The 16,241-nt window shown below is 38.3% G+C and overlaps 1 protein-coding gene across 1 annotated transcript; it reads left to right on the forward strand.

Annotated features, from left to right (window-relative positions):
- Window positions 1-5,049: 5,049 nt before the first annotated feature.
- LOC107078787 (mitogen-activated protein kinase kinase kinase 14-like) lies at window positions 5,050-13,198 on the forward strand. Its single transcript, XM_015358871.2, has 7 exons — window positions 5,050-5,127; window positions 7,435-7,604; window positions 7,811-7,961; window positions 8,203-8,366; window positions 10,563-10,680; window positions 11,518-11,618; window positions 12,688-13,198. Exons 2-7 carry the CDS (start codon window positions 7,464-7,466, stop codon window positions 12,706-12,708), a joined length of 696 nt encoding a protein of 231 aa, XP_015214357.2. The 5' UTR covers window positions 5,050-5,127; window positions 7,435-7,463; the 3' UTR covers window positions 12,709-13,198.
- The last annotated feature ends 3,043 nt before the right edge of the window (window positions 13,199-16,241 follow it).

Below are 16,241 nucleotides of genomic sequence, written 5' to 3' on the forward strand. Positions count from 1 at the left end.
CATCAAAGAAGTTTCATGCTCTGAGGGTTTTAATTGTGTGAAACCATGGGCTCCTATCTCAGTGACACAGCAGTGAAATTTAATATCAAAGTGCATTTATTCACTGTTTTTAGTTTTACGATAAAATAGAAGTGCCTCCATCTTCGAAGATGTAGAACAACAGTTTTTTAAATACTATTTGTTTTGAGAGGTGTTCAGTAGAGGAGAAAAAGGAGATTTCATATACAGTAGATGCATGGGAGAAAAACAAATGTACCTCATACATCATAATGTTCCCGAAGCTCAGTGAGAGCAAGTGCTTTGATCATCAAAGGACTTCTTAGAATATTGGAGACTTTTTTTTCTGCTGAGAAAAAGGTCAATCAAGTTTAGCTCAGGTGAGTTAATAAGGAAGATTTGTAAATGGCTTTTCAAGCTTTTCTTGAACAGGTTGTTACTTCCAGTATTATAGCAGATAGTGTTGCTATCTATAGTGCTGTTATTCCCTTGGATATCAAATTATTAAAGTCATATGATTTTCTAAAAACCATAAGAATGTGGAAATGGGGTGGAGGAGGGATGCAGAAAGATGAATGTGAGCAAAAGAGAGAGACTTGCTGTGGTATTTATAGTTTTCCAGGAAGTGACATCATGGAGAATTTATGCATTAGAGCAGCAGAGGAGAAGAAGACCATTGCTGGTGTCATCCCTGCTGAACTTTTGTTAAAAATTGAATTTATAGTGAGTGCACAATTTTACAACACATCTTAATTAATGAAACTATACAATAAAAATATGGGTCCTAATTTATATATTATTTATATTTGTAAATATAAATGTATTATTTAAATTTTAAATATGTTGTGTTTCTGGTTTTAAGATATTCCTACAGTAGATATCCCCACTCTTTCATACTAATAATCTATAATACTTAAACTATTATTATGGTTGTGATTGCCCAAGTTGTAACTCAACTAACAAAATGATTGTTCTGTGTAAGGTTGTTGCGGATTGAACTGTATTCGGAGTCTAACTAGGTTCACTGTAACAGAAAATTATTTAGAGGTCATTGCTGTGCAACATAATGAAAAACTGAAAAAGGTCTCCGCAAAAGATCACAAACTCAGTACGGTGTAAACATATAATGAGGTGCTACAGGAAAGCCTGTGGTTTAAAAGCTCAATAAAAGTGAGTGGTCTGATAAAACTTCCTTGCAGCACAAAAGTCAGTCATAGAAAACAGGTTAACTGGGCAGGGGCACTTGGAGTTTAAAATGTCTGAGAAGGTAGGTCTTTTTTCTGTCCTTCTTTATTGTACAGCCTCACTGAATCAGAACCCAATAATATTACAATAAGGTAACATTTTTTTTAAATGGTCACCTCGGTGCACTCCATTTCTGTTCAGCTGATTTTTCTTCACCACTTTCACTTCATAGAACTGTAAACGGAAATTTAGCCAGCGTATGGAATTTCTACTTCAGGAATGTAGTTTGTGTTTGTAAAAATGCATACAACCTGCAATAAATACAAATGTTTAAATGTTTTAATGGCATTCCAGGATGTAGGCACGTATGCCAGTGAACATCCAGAGGTACCAGTTAAAATGCATCTCTTTTCAGGTGCAGTGTTTGGCTTCATCAACTTGTCTAGCACTTCACTGTCCACAGCAGAGTGCTGCCTTATCTATGTCCTGCATAGACAGCGTTCTGTTCCAGTACCTTAATGACACAGCGGAAGACTCTGGACAGAGAGTGTCTGGCATGAACCTGGACTCTTCCTGCTCGCCCTCCAGAGAGGAGCCAACAGTCACCCATGGGGGAGACAAAGAACTCCTAGAGTTTTCTGCATTTTGTTCCGAGCTTCAGAAGAGACATCGCGCAGATAATAACTCGCACGCAGGAGTCCTGCTCAAGAATGTGAGTAAAAGTAGTCGAGTAAGCAACCTTACTCTGAAACTCTACATTTCAAATGACAGCATGTACATGTATTAAATAAGTATGCTTTTTCAGTAAAGGCTAATAATGTAATAAATGCCTAAAAATAATTTTCAGTACATAGTGGACTTGCTATTAGTGCAGTACAGTATTATTCCATTCATATCTCATCAGTGTTTTTTCATTGTTTCTGAAACTTACACCAGTGGTTTCACAGACCCCGTTTCCCACTACTCCTGAGCTCAATAATGTTAGTTTCGGGAACCAAGCCTTGAGCTATTGCTAATCAAGGTCAGGGGAACTGCCTCAGATGTTTCATACACAGTACATTTTTCCAACTTGAATTTTAAATTTTGAATTTTGAAGTTGAACTTAATCTTTCAGTATTTTAGTTCATCCACAACAGAAAAAAAATCATCTACATTACATATAGTCTGTGATTTCTGAGTTTAAATTATGTTTACGCAAATCTAAAACTGCAGTCCTGATAACAGGAATTCTACATTTTATTTTTACATTCCCTAAAGACTCTTAGCCCAGGGTTTGGCTGCTATCGAGAAAATATGCAGTGGACTTCTGGTCCAAAGCTGGGATGTGGGAAATTTGGATCTGTCTTCGAAGTGCATGACAAGAAAAGTCACTTCAAATGTGCTGTAAAAAAGGTATGTGATCAAAAAATGTGTATTACTTAAGGTCATTTTGAAATTTCATTATAAATGGTTTCCTCTGTAACACTTTCTTCAAGAGGGTGCGAATCTTGATTAATAAGTGCATAACTGCTGTTTATAATAAAGTTGCCATTAATAAAGTAGCTCTAAATGACAAATATATGTACTTAATAACCATGTAATTAAATATCAGTGTCACTTTCTTTTCAAGGTGCTGCATTCACATTCTTTTATGCGTTGTAACAGTTTTGTATGTGAATTTGCAAACCTGCACTGAACTGTTACACTTTAAGCTGAAGCATTTTTAATAGTTCTGCCACTCACACTGCTAATCTGGAGAACTGATATCCTTGGCTAAATCGTGCTTTGTACCTCTTTCCTCTTTTTCATGACTGTAAAGAAATTCTAGACATAAAAAGGAAATCTTCAAGGATCTCACTGGAAGATCAACTTTTTTGTATAAAGTAGAAACCAAAGCTAAACTACCAGCATTCAGCAGTTTTCAGATTTATACTGGGATGATGATTATTTACACTACATCTGTGTTGGGCATATGTTTGAAGTGCGTTAGTGCTTCTAAGTATCGAGTTGTTTTGAGGGTTTATCCTACTTTGAAAAATTGTTTAAAGGTAACTCTAGGCCTCTCTTTGTGTTTCAGACATGGTGAAACCTCAAGTTAAACAAGTCCTCGTGCACAGTATTCACACCAAAAGTGCAACCCATTTGATTTCTTAAATCTTCCTCTGCTTCCTTATAAGGATAGTAAGAAATGTGAAACTTTGACTTCTGTAATATTTCTGAGGACGAAATATAAATTGTAGTACAGCAGTTACTAAGATGATTTTATATTGATTTTACGTTGATCTTAAAAAATTGCAAAAATCATACTTGCTTTTCAGGTGCAGTTGAAAGATTTTAAAACAGAAGAGCTAGAAATTTGGAAGGATTTAAGTGGACCATATGTTGTCGAACTTTTTGGAGCAATTTTGGAAGGCGATTTTGTGATGTTCTTTATGCAGGTTGCAAATGGTAACTAGATACATCTGACTATTCTGAATATTTTTTATACAAAATACCACACTACTGCAGCACCAACATTATTACTTTGTAGTAATTTTATGTTATAAACACAGAATCATGTAGAGACCTAAACACAAAAGTAAGACATAAGCTTGCATTTCTTTATTTTCAAATCAACTGATATTTATTTGGATATTGTTGTTGTTCACGTCTCAGAAATGAAATGCTTATACGTTGAACATGAATGCTCTTTTAATTGCTGTGAGTAATTAGCAAAGTACCCCAGAAATCAGAAACTTTAAAAGTATTTTCATATAAAAAGAATGATTATTAAATGCATAGTTATAACTGTAAGTGATGTTAATCTTGAACGAAACACCTGCAAGTCACCAGATGAAAATTCTTATCTTTTAAATTAAATGTGCCAAACTCAAGAGATATAACAAAAAAAAAACAGTTTAAGATCAGACAAAGGCGGAAAACAAATTAAAAAGCCTATATTATAATGAAATGTAGCGTTTTTTATGTTTTAATTACGATTTTTGTGAAAGACACAGAAAGAACAGCGCCCGAATGACTTGAGGAAAGAAAACTTTACAATTATTCTGTATTATATGGAAAAATAAATATAGATTTAAAATATAGATTTCTTGGTTTAAACATCCAAGTGTGTGTAGTATTCTGGATTGAAAAAAACAATTTCTTTTGATTTTCCGTAGGAGGTGAAAATCATTTGATTCACAGGTTTTCGATTATTAGGAATATGGAAACCTAACTGCTCAGTCAATTATCAATTAGAGACACCATTTTAACAAAACAGTTATTGACTTAGTCAATGAAAAAGGGAACAGAGCAGTATTAATTTTTTCAACAAATATTTTTCTTCTCCCTGCACAGGAGGATCTCTCAGTGGACTTATAAAATATGGAGGCTTGTCTGAAAATGTAGCTCTATATTATTTCAGAATGATTTTAGATGCTCTGGAGTATTTGCATAGACAAGGTATTATTCACAATGATGTCAAAGGTAAACCAGAAGCTTACGTTTAAGTTCATATACAGATTTTGTTACCTCACTGTGTGATATTGTTATTTTTGAGTAACTGCACGAATTGTTTTTGGTTAGTATAATATTAACTCAAATGTATTTTTCCTGATTCACATGTATCACTTGATTCCTTTTCCTATAAAAGATACATGGCCATACAATGTAGATACAATATTAACTATTGTTTATTCTATTTAATTGTGTGATTGAAAGTAATACAATATTCTTTATTCAGTAAATGCTTATCAAAAATGAATGTGAAAGAATTTTAACCACCAAAGGGCTGTGAACAATTATCTAAATGTTTTAATATGTGTCAAACTTTAATATTTTTGTCCTCTAGATGCCTTAGTGACCACACCTGTTTGTTTTCAATGTTAGGCGACAATATCCTGCTCAACGATACAACTCGGGGACTTGTTCTTTGTGATTTTTCTTTTGCTGAGAAGCTTCGTCCTGGGCAGGAGTTCATTCCGAAAGGTGAGAGTCACAATAAAAGACAAACGTGCACTAAGGTCCTAATTTTTAAAACATCTTTCCTTCGTTGAATCACTTTTGAAAGGGGATTGTGACTGGTTTAAGCTTCTAAGGCACTCACCCATGGGCCAGAGGAGTCTTGTCTGGGATTTCCCCATGACTGGAAAAGTCATGGTCATCTGAAAAAAAAGCCATGGAATACAATTAAATTTTTTTTCACACGACGCCCGTGACTTGGACAATGAGCTGCAATGTATTGACACAGGTGGTAAAGAGAATTTCAACAAACACAGCACATTCAGGCTTGAGGTAATCTGAAGAGAGTTCCAAAGAGAAGTTAAGATTGATTAGAATGAATGATAGTGCCGAGTCACCAAAAAAATGACAAAATATGGTCATTTTCTCATAACCCCAATAAATATCAATTAATTGAAGTGTTTTTATGCAAGATTCAAAGGAATTTGATATTATACATTGTAGCGGCGAGGCTTATTAATAAGAAAGAATTAAGCGTTGGTATGCTTTCCTAAAGGAGGCCCCATCTCACCCTCCATCTCTGTGGTGCAGCCACAGAGAAAGTATTCATGCAGGCTGATTTAAGATGTTTTCTTTTGATAAGGAACAAGCTCCCAGACGGGGATGCACTTAGCTAAGCCTGGCTATCATGATCAATGGTCATCCATTGGCGCCTATCTGTCTAGGGAGTGCCAGATGGACATCTGGATTGCATTCCTAAGTGTCAGGAGTAAGTGACTCACATCTCACCTTGATCAACCAATCAGGGTCTGGTAGGGCCGAGTAACCCACGTGGGACCACGTGGGACTCTGAACTTTCAGCCAATCAACAAGCTGAAGTTCCTCCAGGTAAAAACAGGCAACACAGAGAGCCTGAGGGATTCAGTGGAGAATTCTGTGGACTTTTCTAAAGGGAATTCAAAGGAGAATTCCAGGGCAGGATGGCCCAGGAGCAGAAGGCTCCCAAGGGCAGGACATTCTCGCAGCGCGCATCCTGACCATCCTGAGACTCAGCCCGGACAACCACGGAACGGCCAATGTGTCCGAGTGCCAGAACTTTCCTTTGTTCTAAGAGTCGAGAGCGGAGGTTGCCAGAGAGTAACCAGAGGATCCACCCGAGGTTAGCACCAGCATCAGGCCTCGTGAACAGGTCGGAACTGGGGACAGCTGAATCACTATTCAGAACTAGCTCTTCATCAGGAACGAACCGGTCCACTTCCTGACTTGCTGGGACCCACAGTCATCTTTTCTCCTGTGCGCAAACTGTGCTAGTTAAAGCCAACACTAACTAGCCGGTCAGTGAGCATCAGCAGCGCACCGTCGCAAGCCGCACAGCACAGCCTGGGACCGAACTGTTTCTTTGTGCCCGCAGGAGATCTGAATCCCCAGAGATTGGATGAGTATTCAACTTCAATGCATTACAGCTCGAGAATTCAATTGTTATCCCAACCAGTTGATATCAATTTAATTCCTAAGAGTTATGTTTTGAGTATCTAATGTAGAAGTTATAACCAAGTTCATTTACGAAACGGTCTAAATGAATGATATACTGAATGTATGTCCTCTTGATATATGTAACTCTTTGTAACTGACTGAATATATATCTTTTGTATTCTGATAACCCTCTCGATAAGATCTGTTAGTTTTACATGCATATTCTATGTATTAATAAATGTATCCTCGTGTATTAGTACCTGTGTGTGTGCGTTATGAGTTATGTCGCATGGTTGGATTCTAAAGCCATCAAAAGAATCATTTTGTGATTTACTGCTACAATTAATAATTGTCCCAGTAAATGCCCAAACCCTACAGAACTGGTGCCTTCAGAGAGCACACTACGACATTATTAGAATGTCTGCAGCTTGCCTCATGCATGGAAATGACCTGGACACTATAGTTTATGTTTTATTCACTGATGAATACTACATGTGTGGAGATGTCTTCATCTCTGTCTTAGTATTTGCCTTTATTATCTGACTGTTGTGCTCTTCAAGGAGACTGGTAGAACGGCAGAAGTGTGAAGACGTGAGGAAGAATCTCTTTTTAACGCAAAAACGCCTTTGGTGCTTTTGAGAACAACCTCAGTGTGCAGTGATAGATTAATTTTGTATTGCCTGCCAATCGGGGAATTTTGATCTTCTTGCAGGACAATCCTATAGTCACGTTATCTACAACATTTCTGTCCATCTTTTCATCCGTTATCAGAAAACTGCTTTTTCTGGTAAGGCTCCCAGCAACCTGGAAGATGCACCCTTACTGTATAGATCTTACGGGCCCTGTTTTTATTCCCCAAAGGCAGATTGAAAGGGAGAACTCAGACACACATGGCACCGGAAGTGGCATCACAAGAGGAACATGACACCAGGGCCGATGTGTGGAGCGCCACCTGCACCCTTCTCCACATGATGAACGCCAGGCACCCCTGGATCAAAGAATATAACCATCTGCCCTCTCTGGATATCGTGGTGAGGGCCTTGTTTGAAACCATCAGGCCTGGACATCCAAGGCCGCTGTTCTGTTCAAATCGTTGCTTCAGTTTTATTAATCTCCTGTGGAGCGCTGAACTCCTAAAGCCCTGGTATTTTCTACTGGAAATGTCTAAATATAACTGTCAGAGTTCAAATATCTTTTAAACGCAATTTACTGTCTTAATGTACTGTATTCATACCAGATTGCAAAACACAGCCCGCCGTTGTTTGAAATCCCCAAAGGCTGCCATGACGACGCAAGGAGGCTCATCGAAAGAGGCCTCACAGTGAATCCTCAGAAACGTCCACAGGCAGCAGCTCTGCGCGATGAGGTCCACGCCGTCCTGCTGAACCGTAAGGAAGAATTAGTGAAGCCTTCTCTCACACTCCAAAGTAGAGGTGTCCAATCCTGCTCTTCTAGGGATGGGGGAGCAGGTTTATCATTTGAATTCTGCTCGTAATGGCCTCATTAGTGGCTTAATTGGAATCATTTAACAGCTTCTTTCAACTCTTCAGGTGCTGGATTTAGGTTTCATTCTTAGCCTTGTTATTGTCTTAATTGCGGACAATTTACAGGCTTGTATTTTTCTTCCAGTGGGATATCCGTCACCCTCTTGCTTTGAAAATAACATAAAAAAGCTGCAATCCAGCCCCCCAGAGAGCTTCGGCCCCCCACCCTCTGAGTCTACAACTGAGCCCTCTTTCACCCTGAACACACCTCCTCCATTGCCTCACCCTCCAGAGGGAGAAGAAAAAAAGGTAACGAAGGAGTGAATTGTTTAAAAATCTGTCTTCATCTGAGAACTTTAATTCTTGGAACTACAGACTCCAAGTGCCAAGATAAGAATACTTTTGCACCACTGGTTTTCGTGTTAAAATCACAACGGATGACGATGACTCATTGACATTTTGCCTTTAGCATTAATCAAAGCTGATACAGTGGTGCAGAGGTTAGTGGGGCTTCCTCACAGCGCAAGACCCCTGGGTTCAATTCCAGACCTGGAGTGCTATCTGCATGGAGTTTGCTGATGTGGGTTTTCTCCGGGTGCTCTGGTTTCATCCTACAGTCCATTTAAAATTGGCTTCTGGGAAAATTAGGCCCTGTTGTGAGTGTGTGTGCCCTGTGACGGACTGGTGTCTCATCCAGGGTGTATTCCAACTTGTGCCTGTTGCTTACTGCAACCCTGAATGAGATACAGCAGTTACAAAATGGATGGATTAATAAATCAAAGCTCACAAATTTTATTTTAGGAGATTTCTGACCTTTTCCTAATTTGTTATCTATTTAAATTGGGAATGTAAGAACTAGGTCATCCATGATGTTCTTTTTATAGTTAGGAAATTGTATTTTACCATATTTTCCATGCAAAAATCAAGGTTCAACTGACACTTGCCCCATTGTTTTACACTTTACATCCTCTAGAGAAAAAAGCAGGTACAGTCAAGATATTGGTATCACCTAACATTGAAAGCACTATATCAAGTTTCAAATTGTATTGGTTCAACAAAGTCATTTCTTACTACTTGAATTTTATTTTTATCAGAAGTCTTAAAATAACATTTCAATTCTTCAGCATAAATGTGGAAGATCTTGGAAAAAAATCCCAGAATAAAAAAAGAAATTACATTTTCAGGAGATACTGGTTTACTGACATGCAGTATAATGGAAGCTGCTTACATTTCACTTCTATAACTCATCGGGCACATACATAATATAATATACATTATGAATTGTGAGCAGATAAGATTTTCAATTGTTTAAGTAAAATTGCCCCTTAGGATAACAGAACATGAAGCTCAGGTCATATGAATTCATAAAAATGTCAGAAGCTCAGCGTTTGGTATTTGAGTTAAGATTGCCAAGAAGATCTGATTAAGGACATGTCTAAATACCCGTTCAAAAAATGACATTTTGAGAAGAGAGTTTAATTAATGGAAGAACAGCAGAAGATATGACCATGCCCCAGCTGAGTAATGATCGTCTGGATGCTACTGGCATGATTGAAGATGGTCTGTCTGTGAGAGAAGTTGACCGGAAAATGAGATGTTCTGCTCCAACGACCAGCAAACAAGTCCAGACAGAGCAGGAAGCTGGTTTAGTGAGAGACAGGCCACATCCTGATAGGCAGAGGGTCATGACACTGTCCCAAGACCCTCGCTTCTACCAGAATCCTCTATATAAGGTTTCAGGGTGCAGTGTCTAAAGCATGGGAAATTCCAGGAGGAAATGACAAGCACATTATTAGAATGTCTGTAGCTTGCCTTCTGCATGAAAAGCTGTACACTAAGGTTCATGTTTTATTCACTGATGAATGCTACATGTGTGGAGATGTCTTTATCCGTCTTAGTATTTGCCTTTATAATCTGACTGTTGTGTTCTTCAAGGCAATTAGTAAAATGGCAGAGGTGTGAAGATGTGAGGAGGAATCTCTTTTAACACAAGAACGCCTTTGGTGTACATTGAAAACATCCTTTTGTGTGGACTTTGTGTTCTACTGCCTGCCTATTGGGGAGTTTTGATCTATTTGGAGGACAGTGGCATAATCACATTATGTACAATATTTCCATCCATCTTTCCATCTGTTATCAGAAAACTTCTTTTTCTGGTAAGGCTCCCAGTAACCTTGGGGCAGAAGGTAAGACCAGATGCTGGAAGGGGTGCCATTCCATTGCAGGGCTTGCCAGCATGCCTTCAGGATGCTACAGTATGTGAGAAAACTCACATAGACTTGAGGAGCATAGAAACTCCATGCCAGTTCAGATCTGTGAGGCAACAGCTAACCACCAAGCTGCTCTGCTGCCTGTCTTCAATATTTAAGAATAATAAAGCCTTGTACACCAATATCTTTTTTTTTCTAAACTGCCATGTTCTTCTACAGCTTGTAAAAGCCTTTAAACAACATTCTGGAAGTGCAGGAAGTTTACTTGTAATCCCATATCACTTTGTAATTGCAGGAGCCAAAGCATGTTTCGAATGTATATAAAACCTCGATGTGGGATGCCAAACCTCTGGAATGTGGCGTGACCCGAATGAGAAAAGAAAGCGAAAAGGAGAATTCGGAGATTATCAAGGGTGAGATCTAGCTCGCTTCCACTAAACAGTACTGAAGTGATGCAGGAAGGCCTGTTTTGTTCATTGGAAGTTTGCAAATTCTTCCATTTCACCATTTACATATTCACCCTACCAAAATGCTGGTGATGGAAATAGAGAAGTGTACAGTATATGTTCTTATATCTCCCTTTCTGATGGAAATGTCTCACGTATACCGTAGTTCCTCACAGTTCGATACTGTGTTCATGCACACCTTTCTATTGTTCACACAGCCAGCGCGAGAACATCAATCACCAGAACGAAACAGTGGTCAAAGTACTGCCTGCTTACATTAATAATGCATCACGTTTAGTCAGGTTAAGACAGAGAAGTATTTTAAGGGTCACTAGTGCAGTGCCTGTGTTCATCCAATTCAATAGCCCTCCTGAAGCACTGTCAATAATAGTCAACACTTCTATCCCTTGTCCCGGCGGTGCCGTTTGGTGCTGTAGTGATCTACACCATAGGCCACCAGCGGCCTTCAGGCGTAGTGACATTCAATCAGTGCAGGCCAGAGCTTCGATTGATCTAATGACCTACAAGGGAAAAGCTTCACATTCCATTATCAATGCATTCAAGCAAATGTGAAGCTGCAATTCAGACACAACCAGTTAGAATGGCTTCATCACCACGTAACTTGTCACAGATTTATATGCTCACAGAAAAACCACTCTGATTGATCCTTCCCCAAGCTGCTCATGTTTTTAATATCTAGCTTTGCACATTCCTATTTCATCAAAGAAACACCCGGGTTTTGGCTGCTCAGGGTGTCAATGGTTATTTCTTCCTTTTTCCTTCCCTTTTCCTCTTTTGCGTAAGCCTTTCACCGTGACAGACTGTCCACCTGCAACTCAGAGGACTTGGAAGAATGGCTGGAGATGGTGGAAACGGCCGAGACCTGGCTGGATGATGATGTTATGGTCAGTGCCTGAAGGTGGAACGGATTTAAAACAGCTGGGTTCACTGAGCACTGGAACATTGCTACTGTATACAAATGTATTTATTTGTGTGTGTACTAACAACACTCACAAATGCGGGATCTCATATCCTCTGTGCTTCTGCTACATGAGATTCTGATGCCATGCAAAGAGAGGGATAGAAAATTCACAATTTATTCAACCCTGTCTCATATTAAATCTAAAAACAAAATACATTGTTAACTCAGACACACTTTTGAATACATATTGTATGTTACTGGTCCTAGCAGATATGCTTTTAATATTTGGATATTTGGTCATCTTAAAATATAGGTGTTTTCTAGAATGTTGTGGAGACCTGGAGTGACAAGGTGGGTGCAATGGTTAGCATTGCAGTCCCGTAGATCTGAGGCCCTGGGTTCAATTCCTAGGGTGCTATCTGCATGGAGCTTGTACAGTATGTTCTCCCTGTGTTTGTATGGTCTTCCTCCCACAGTCCAGAGACCTACTGGTAGGCTAACTGGCATCTAGGATATTGGTGTGATTGTACATGTTAGTGTCTGTGTGTGCACAGACAGGCATCCTGTCCAAAGCGTATCCTGCCTTGCACCTGTTGCTTGCTGTGGTAGGCATTGGTTCCCCTGTGACGCTGAATTGGATAAAACAGTTAGAAAATGGATGGATGGAGTAACTGGATCTAACCAACACTATACATCAGAGTACCGCATAACCAAAGACATTCTCTATGAACCCTTCTGTCAGTGAATTTACATTTTTTATTTGGTATACAATCACCTTCCAATCACAATGAGACCTAGGAAGCAAATAGCAAAGAAAACATATTGCTTAGAAAGCAGGTGCCTCTCTAGATATTATTATTCATATGCAACAGCATGAATAATGACAATTTGAGAAATAAGCATCAATTATCTCAAAGTTATTTTTATTAAACACTATTTTCTATAAATGTATGCTCAGATTTAAATCTGATTATAAAACGATAATTTGTAACAAAAGATTTAACAGTCACATTATTCATCTCCTACAGTATTACCTTTTGTTTTATTTCCAGGTTCCAACAGATACATCCTGACTGCTCTGTGAGGAGAGGGGTTTTCACAGACTGTATACAACGCAGTTCAGTTTCATTACTCCCATATTGCTCTTATTAGTAATGGACAACTATCGTGCTTTATCATGCTAAAGTGCAGCTGGATGTGACAATTATGTTGCAAATTCAAATGTTTTTTTGCTGTGTGTTTAGGAATTCCTAACTACTACAGCTCAAAAATGTCCAATAGGAAAATTACTGAGAAAGCTTTAAATGACCATTTGCATTCACACGTTACTCATGAAGTGAAACTCAACCTGTGCTTTTCAGTTTGATTGCTGTGTGTTATTCTACAGTAAGTGTTCACCATTTGGAGAGTTAGTGGCCTCAACATATAATGAGATCGGAAACAAAAACAAATTCTGTTATTCTGTGCCAAGCTATGCAATATTATTTCCTATTTTATTCTACATTCTGTTCTGTCCAGGATAAAGATGATGTTTCTACAGAGAAAAGGTTTAATCTACCAGAAGAGGTGCACTGTACTGATGTTGTAAAATATTATAAAAATACATTTTTTATAACAATTATAGAAAGTAGTTCCTTTACAAAATGAAAAATAAATGTTCATGTTCTTGGTGATTTCATGAGACAGTTTGTTGATTTTATTGATCTGCTGGTTTGGTTGGTTGATCTTGTTGGTTTTTTTTACTGATTTCTTTATCACTGTCATGGGCCTGATTCTCTAGAGGTTCTTAGACATTGATGTAAGATATGAGTTAACACTATCCCATAATAAGTGGTCTTGACTAAAGTGAATTCCCCTTCTTAAGGCATACACTTAGCAGTGAAAAGGCATAACAAAACAAACATTACCTTAAAGTACATGTCAAATATCAGCACAACAATGTATATCTGAACGTAAAGCACTTCTAAAAAATCATTTAATACTTCAGGACAGCTGACTATAAAGAAAGTGTGAGGACGTAAAGGAGAGAAAGCAGTTGGAAGCAATTGTGTTTTGAAGCGTAAAACATACTACAAAACACAAATGATTTTCATTGATTCTGAGATTCTTAAACATCCACCAAGTTAATGTGCCATGAAATGCATTATTTATAGAATATGAGCTGAACATTATGAGAGAAAGCACAAACATTTGTTGCTGTGCAATCGTACCTTTAAGGCCACTGAAGAAATTATTTTAATTATTGAACTTTCACACCAGGCAGAGAAGCCTGAAAATGAAACACCTGAAGGTACCGTATTTGTGCTTAGTCTAAAAGGTTCCTGCTTTGTCCTGAAATTTCTGGGTAATTGCTGCCTCTCTGATTCGAAGGCTTTTTTCTTTTTTTTCTTTGAAAATGGTGCTTTCTCTGTTAACAAGAAGTTCCTCCATCACGAGCTAAAAACACCTGACACGAAAGGTTTTCCATCCAAAAGACATATACTGCATAACATCTGCTTCCTATTGGTCTTACGTAGCACAAAATTTAAACCACGGTTAGCGTGGTGTGCCGAACACTGTATGCATATTAGTGCTATCTTACCATATTATTTGAATATAACACAAAGCATTTTGCATATTCAGAAGATACTAATAGACCCTTTGTCTTATTTTGAAGGCAAATCATTTTTAAATAACTATTTCATTTTACACAACTCAAGGTCATTCTGAACATCTACTGTAAATTGTACATTGGCAATTAAATTACTTAGTAATTAATAGTAATTTAGCCCCATACTTTCCTTTACAGTCTGTCTTTAGCACAAGCCTATTTCACTTCCCAAACCTCTGAACAAGGGCTTGTGCTATATTACATTTTTTTTAAATCATAAGATCCAGTAACAATACAATCCCAGGTTACTCAACACTTTTCTATCCCTTTAACTAAGACTGCAAATTTCCCTTCAATAATAATTCTAAACAAATAATGCTAAATGTTTTATGCTTTTCTGTTGTTGTTTGCCCAGGGGTTTACAATATTGTGACTGGACATGATTTTGAAATTTAAGAATAGGCTATAAAATTGGAGGTTTGCAATTAATTTCACTTCAAGAGTAAGTCCTTCGTTGCTGGTTTGATCTGTAATAAGTTCAACCGAAGAAAGACTTTACCGCACCAGGTTCTTCAACAGATTACAATGGGAGGACTCCAAAACATGCTTGGATCATAGCATTAGAATGTAAAGTTCACTTTGAAGCAAAGGCATTCAGACTGGATGAAAAATGTTAGTAAAAATGAAACCAGTAAAAATAAGAACATGCCAAACACTATTCTTGCACAAATGCAACCAAAGAAGTCAGAAATTACCTTTGTATAAATCTGCTACTCCACATTCTACTCCACTCAGAAGTAACTGACATTCTTTCAAAGAAATCCTTGGTCTCCTTTAAAATATCAGAGCTATAGATGGTACAGTTGGCATTCACTCATGGGATCACATGCTCATTACTTATGTGTGCACAAAAACAAGCATTGAAAAGGTATTAGAGTATTAGTGTACAGCAACACGTTTATGAGATATTGGTATTTGTGTGCCTTTTATAACTGTGATTCAACTCCGATATTGGTCGCTTTAAACTTAGGCTTTGCTTTTAATAATTGAACATTATCTTTCCATAATAAAATAATCAGAATCAGCTGAATCTGCATATCATGTATATCATCCTGGAGGATCTTGAACTGCTTTAAATATAGAGACTCTATATGTCTCTATAACTGAAGAGAGAGGTGATAAAAGAGACCAAAGAGGTCAGTGCTACTCAGGGTGATGCAGAGAAACCATTGTGCACAAGCAACAGGAAATATAGGGAAATATAGGGATTCCAAGTTGTGTAAGTCCAGAGTCGAGTTTAGCCAGGTCACACCCTTTTCAGGCAGTGCCACAGAATTTTTAATGACTAAGCAGGCGGGAGATTGCTTTAATGTCTCAGTCAAAAGATGGCACCTGTTATAGCAGAGTGTCCCCTCACATATGGGGTACAGGTTATGGAATTTCTGTGCCAGAGAAGAGCACTTCCTGACCTGTCACCACTACCGAGAGCAGCAACCTGGAGTCTGCCTTGGAGGTCTCCCATCACATCCCAGCGCTGACCCGTGCCTATGGTCTTGTGGAGCGTCCGAGATATGACGAGATCAGGCTAGGCTTTGGTGTTGTTGCTGCTGTTCTGTGTTGAAGTTTTGGTGTTTCGCTCATTTCTTTTCATTGAAGCATACCTGCAAATAAGCATTTCATTGCACTTGTGCATAGGACAAATAAACCAAACTGAGCTGTTGAGGGTTTTTTTCGTTATCAAAAACAAATTAAGATGCAGTGGGGCTAATGAATAAGCGTTTTTTTTTTAATTCTATATGCCACTATGCAATTTGTCCTAAATCCCATTCCTTATAAGGGGTTTAAAAATCCTCATACGCTACAATTGTGGAGTAAATAATTCATCCAGGCTTCCTTAAAATAATACTTACGGTACATCGTTGATCAATGACGGTGTAGCACCAACTACGGGTGAACTCGCGGTACACGCCAGGGGGATAAGGTTGAGGCTCCACGATCCCAGCATTCCCTCGGTCC

The sequence above is a fragment of the Lepisosteus oculatus genome, chromosome 12 (assembly GCF_040954835.1).
Source record: "Lepisosteus oculatus isolate fLepOcu1 chromosome 12, fLepOcu1.hap2, whole genome shotgun sequence".
In the NCBI taxonomy this organism is placed as follows: domain Eukaryota; kingdom Metazoa; phylum Chordata; class Actinopteri; order Semionotiformes; family Lepisosteidae; genus Lepisosteus; species Lepisosteus oculatus.

Excerpts from the sequence above, each read along its gene's own strand:
- LOC107078787 (XM_015358871.2), top strand. The coding sequence starts at position 7,464 with ATGGCACCGGAAGTGGCATCACAAGAGGAACATGACACCAGGGCCGAT. Across the intron at positions 8,367-10,562 it reads CAGAGGGAGAAGAAAAAAAG|GAGCCAAAGCATGTTTCGAA; the intron begins GTAACGAAGGAG and ends TTGTAATTGCAG. Across the intron at positions 11,619-12,687 it reads GGCTGGATGATGATGTTATG|GTTCCAACAGATACATCCTG; the intron begins GTCAGTGCCTGA and ends TTTTATTTCCAG.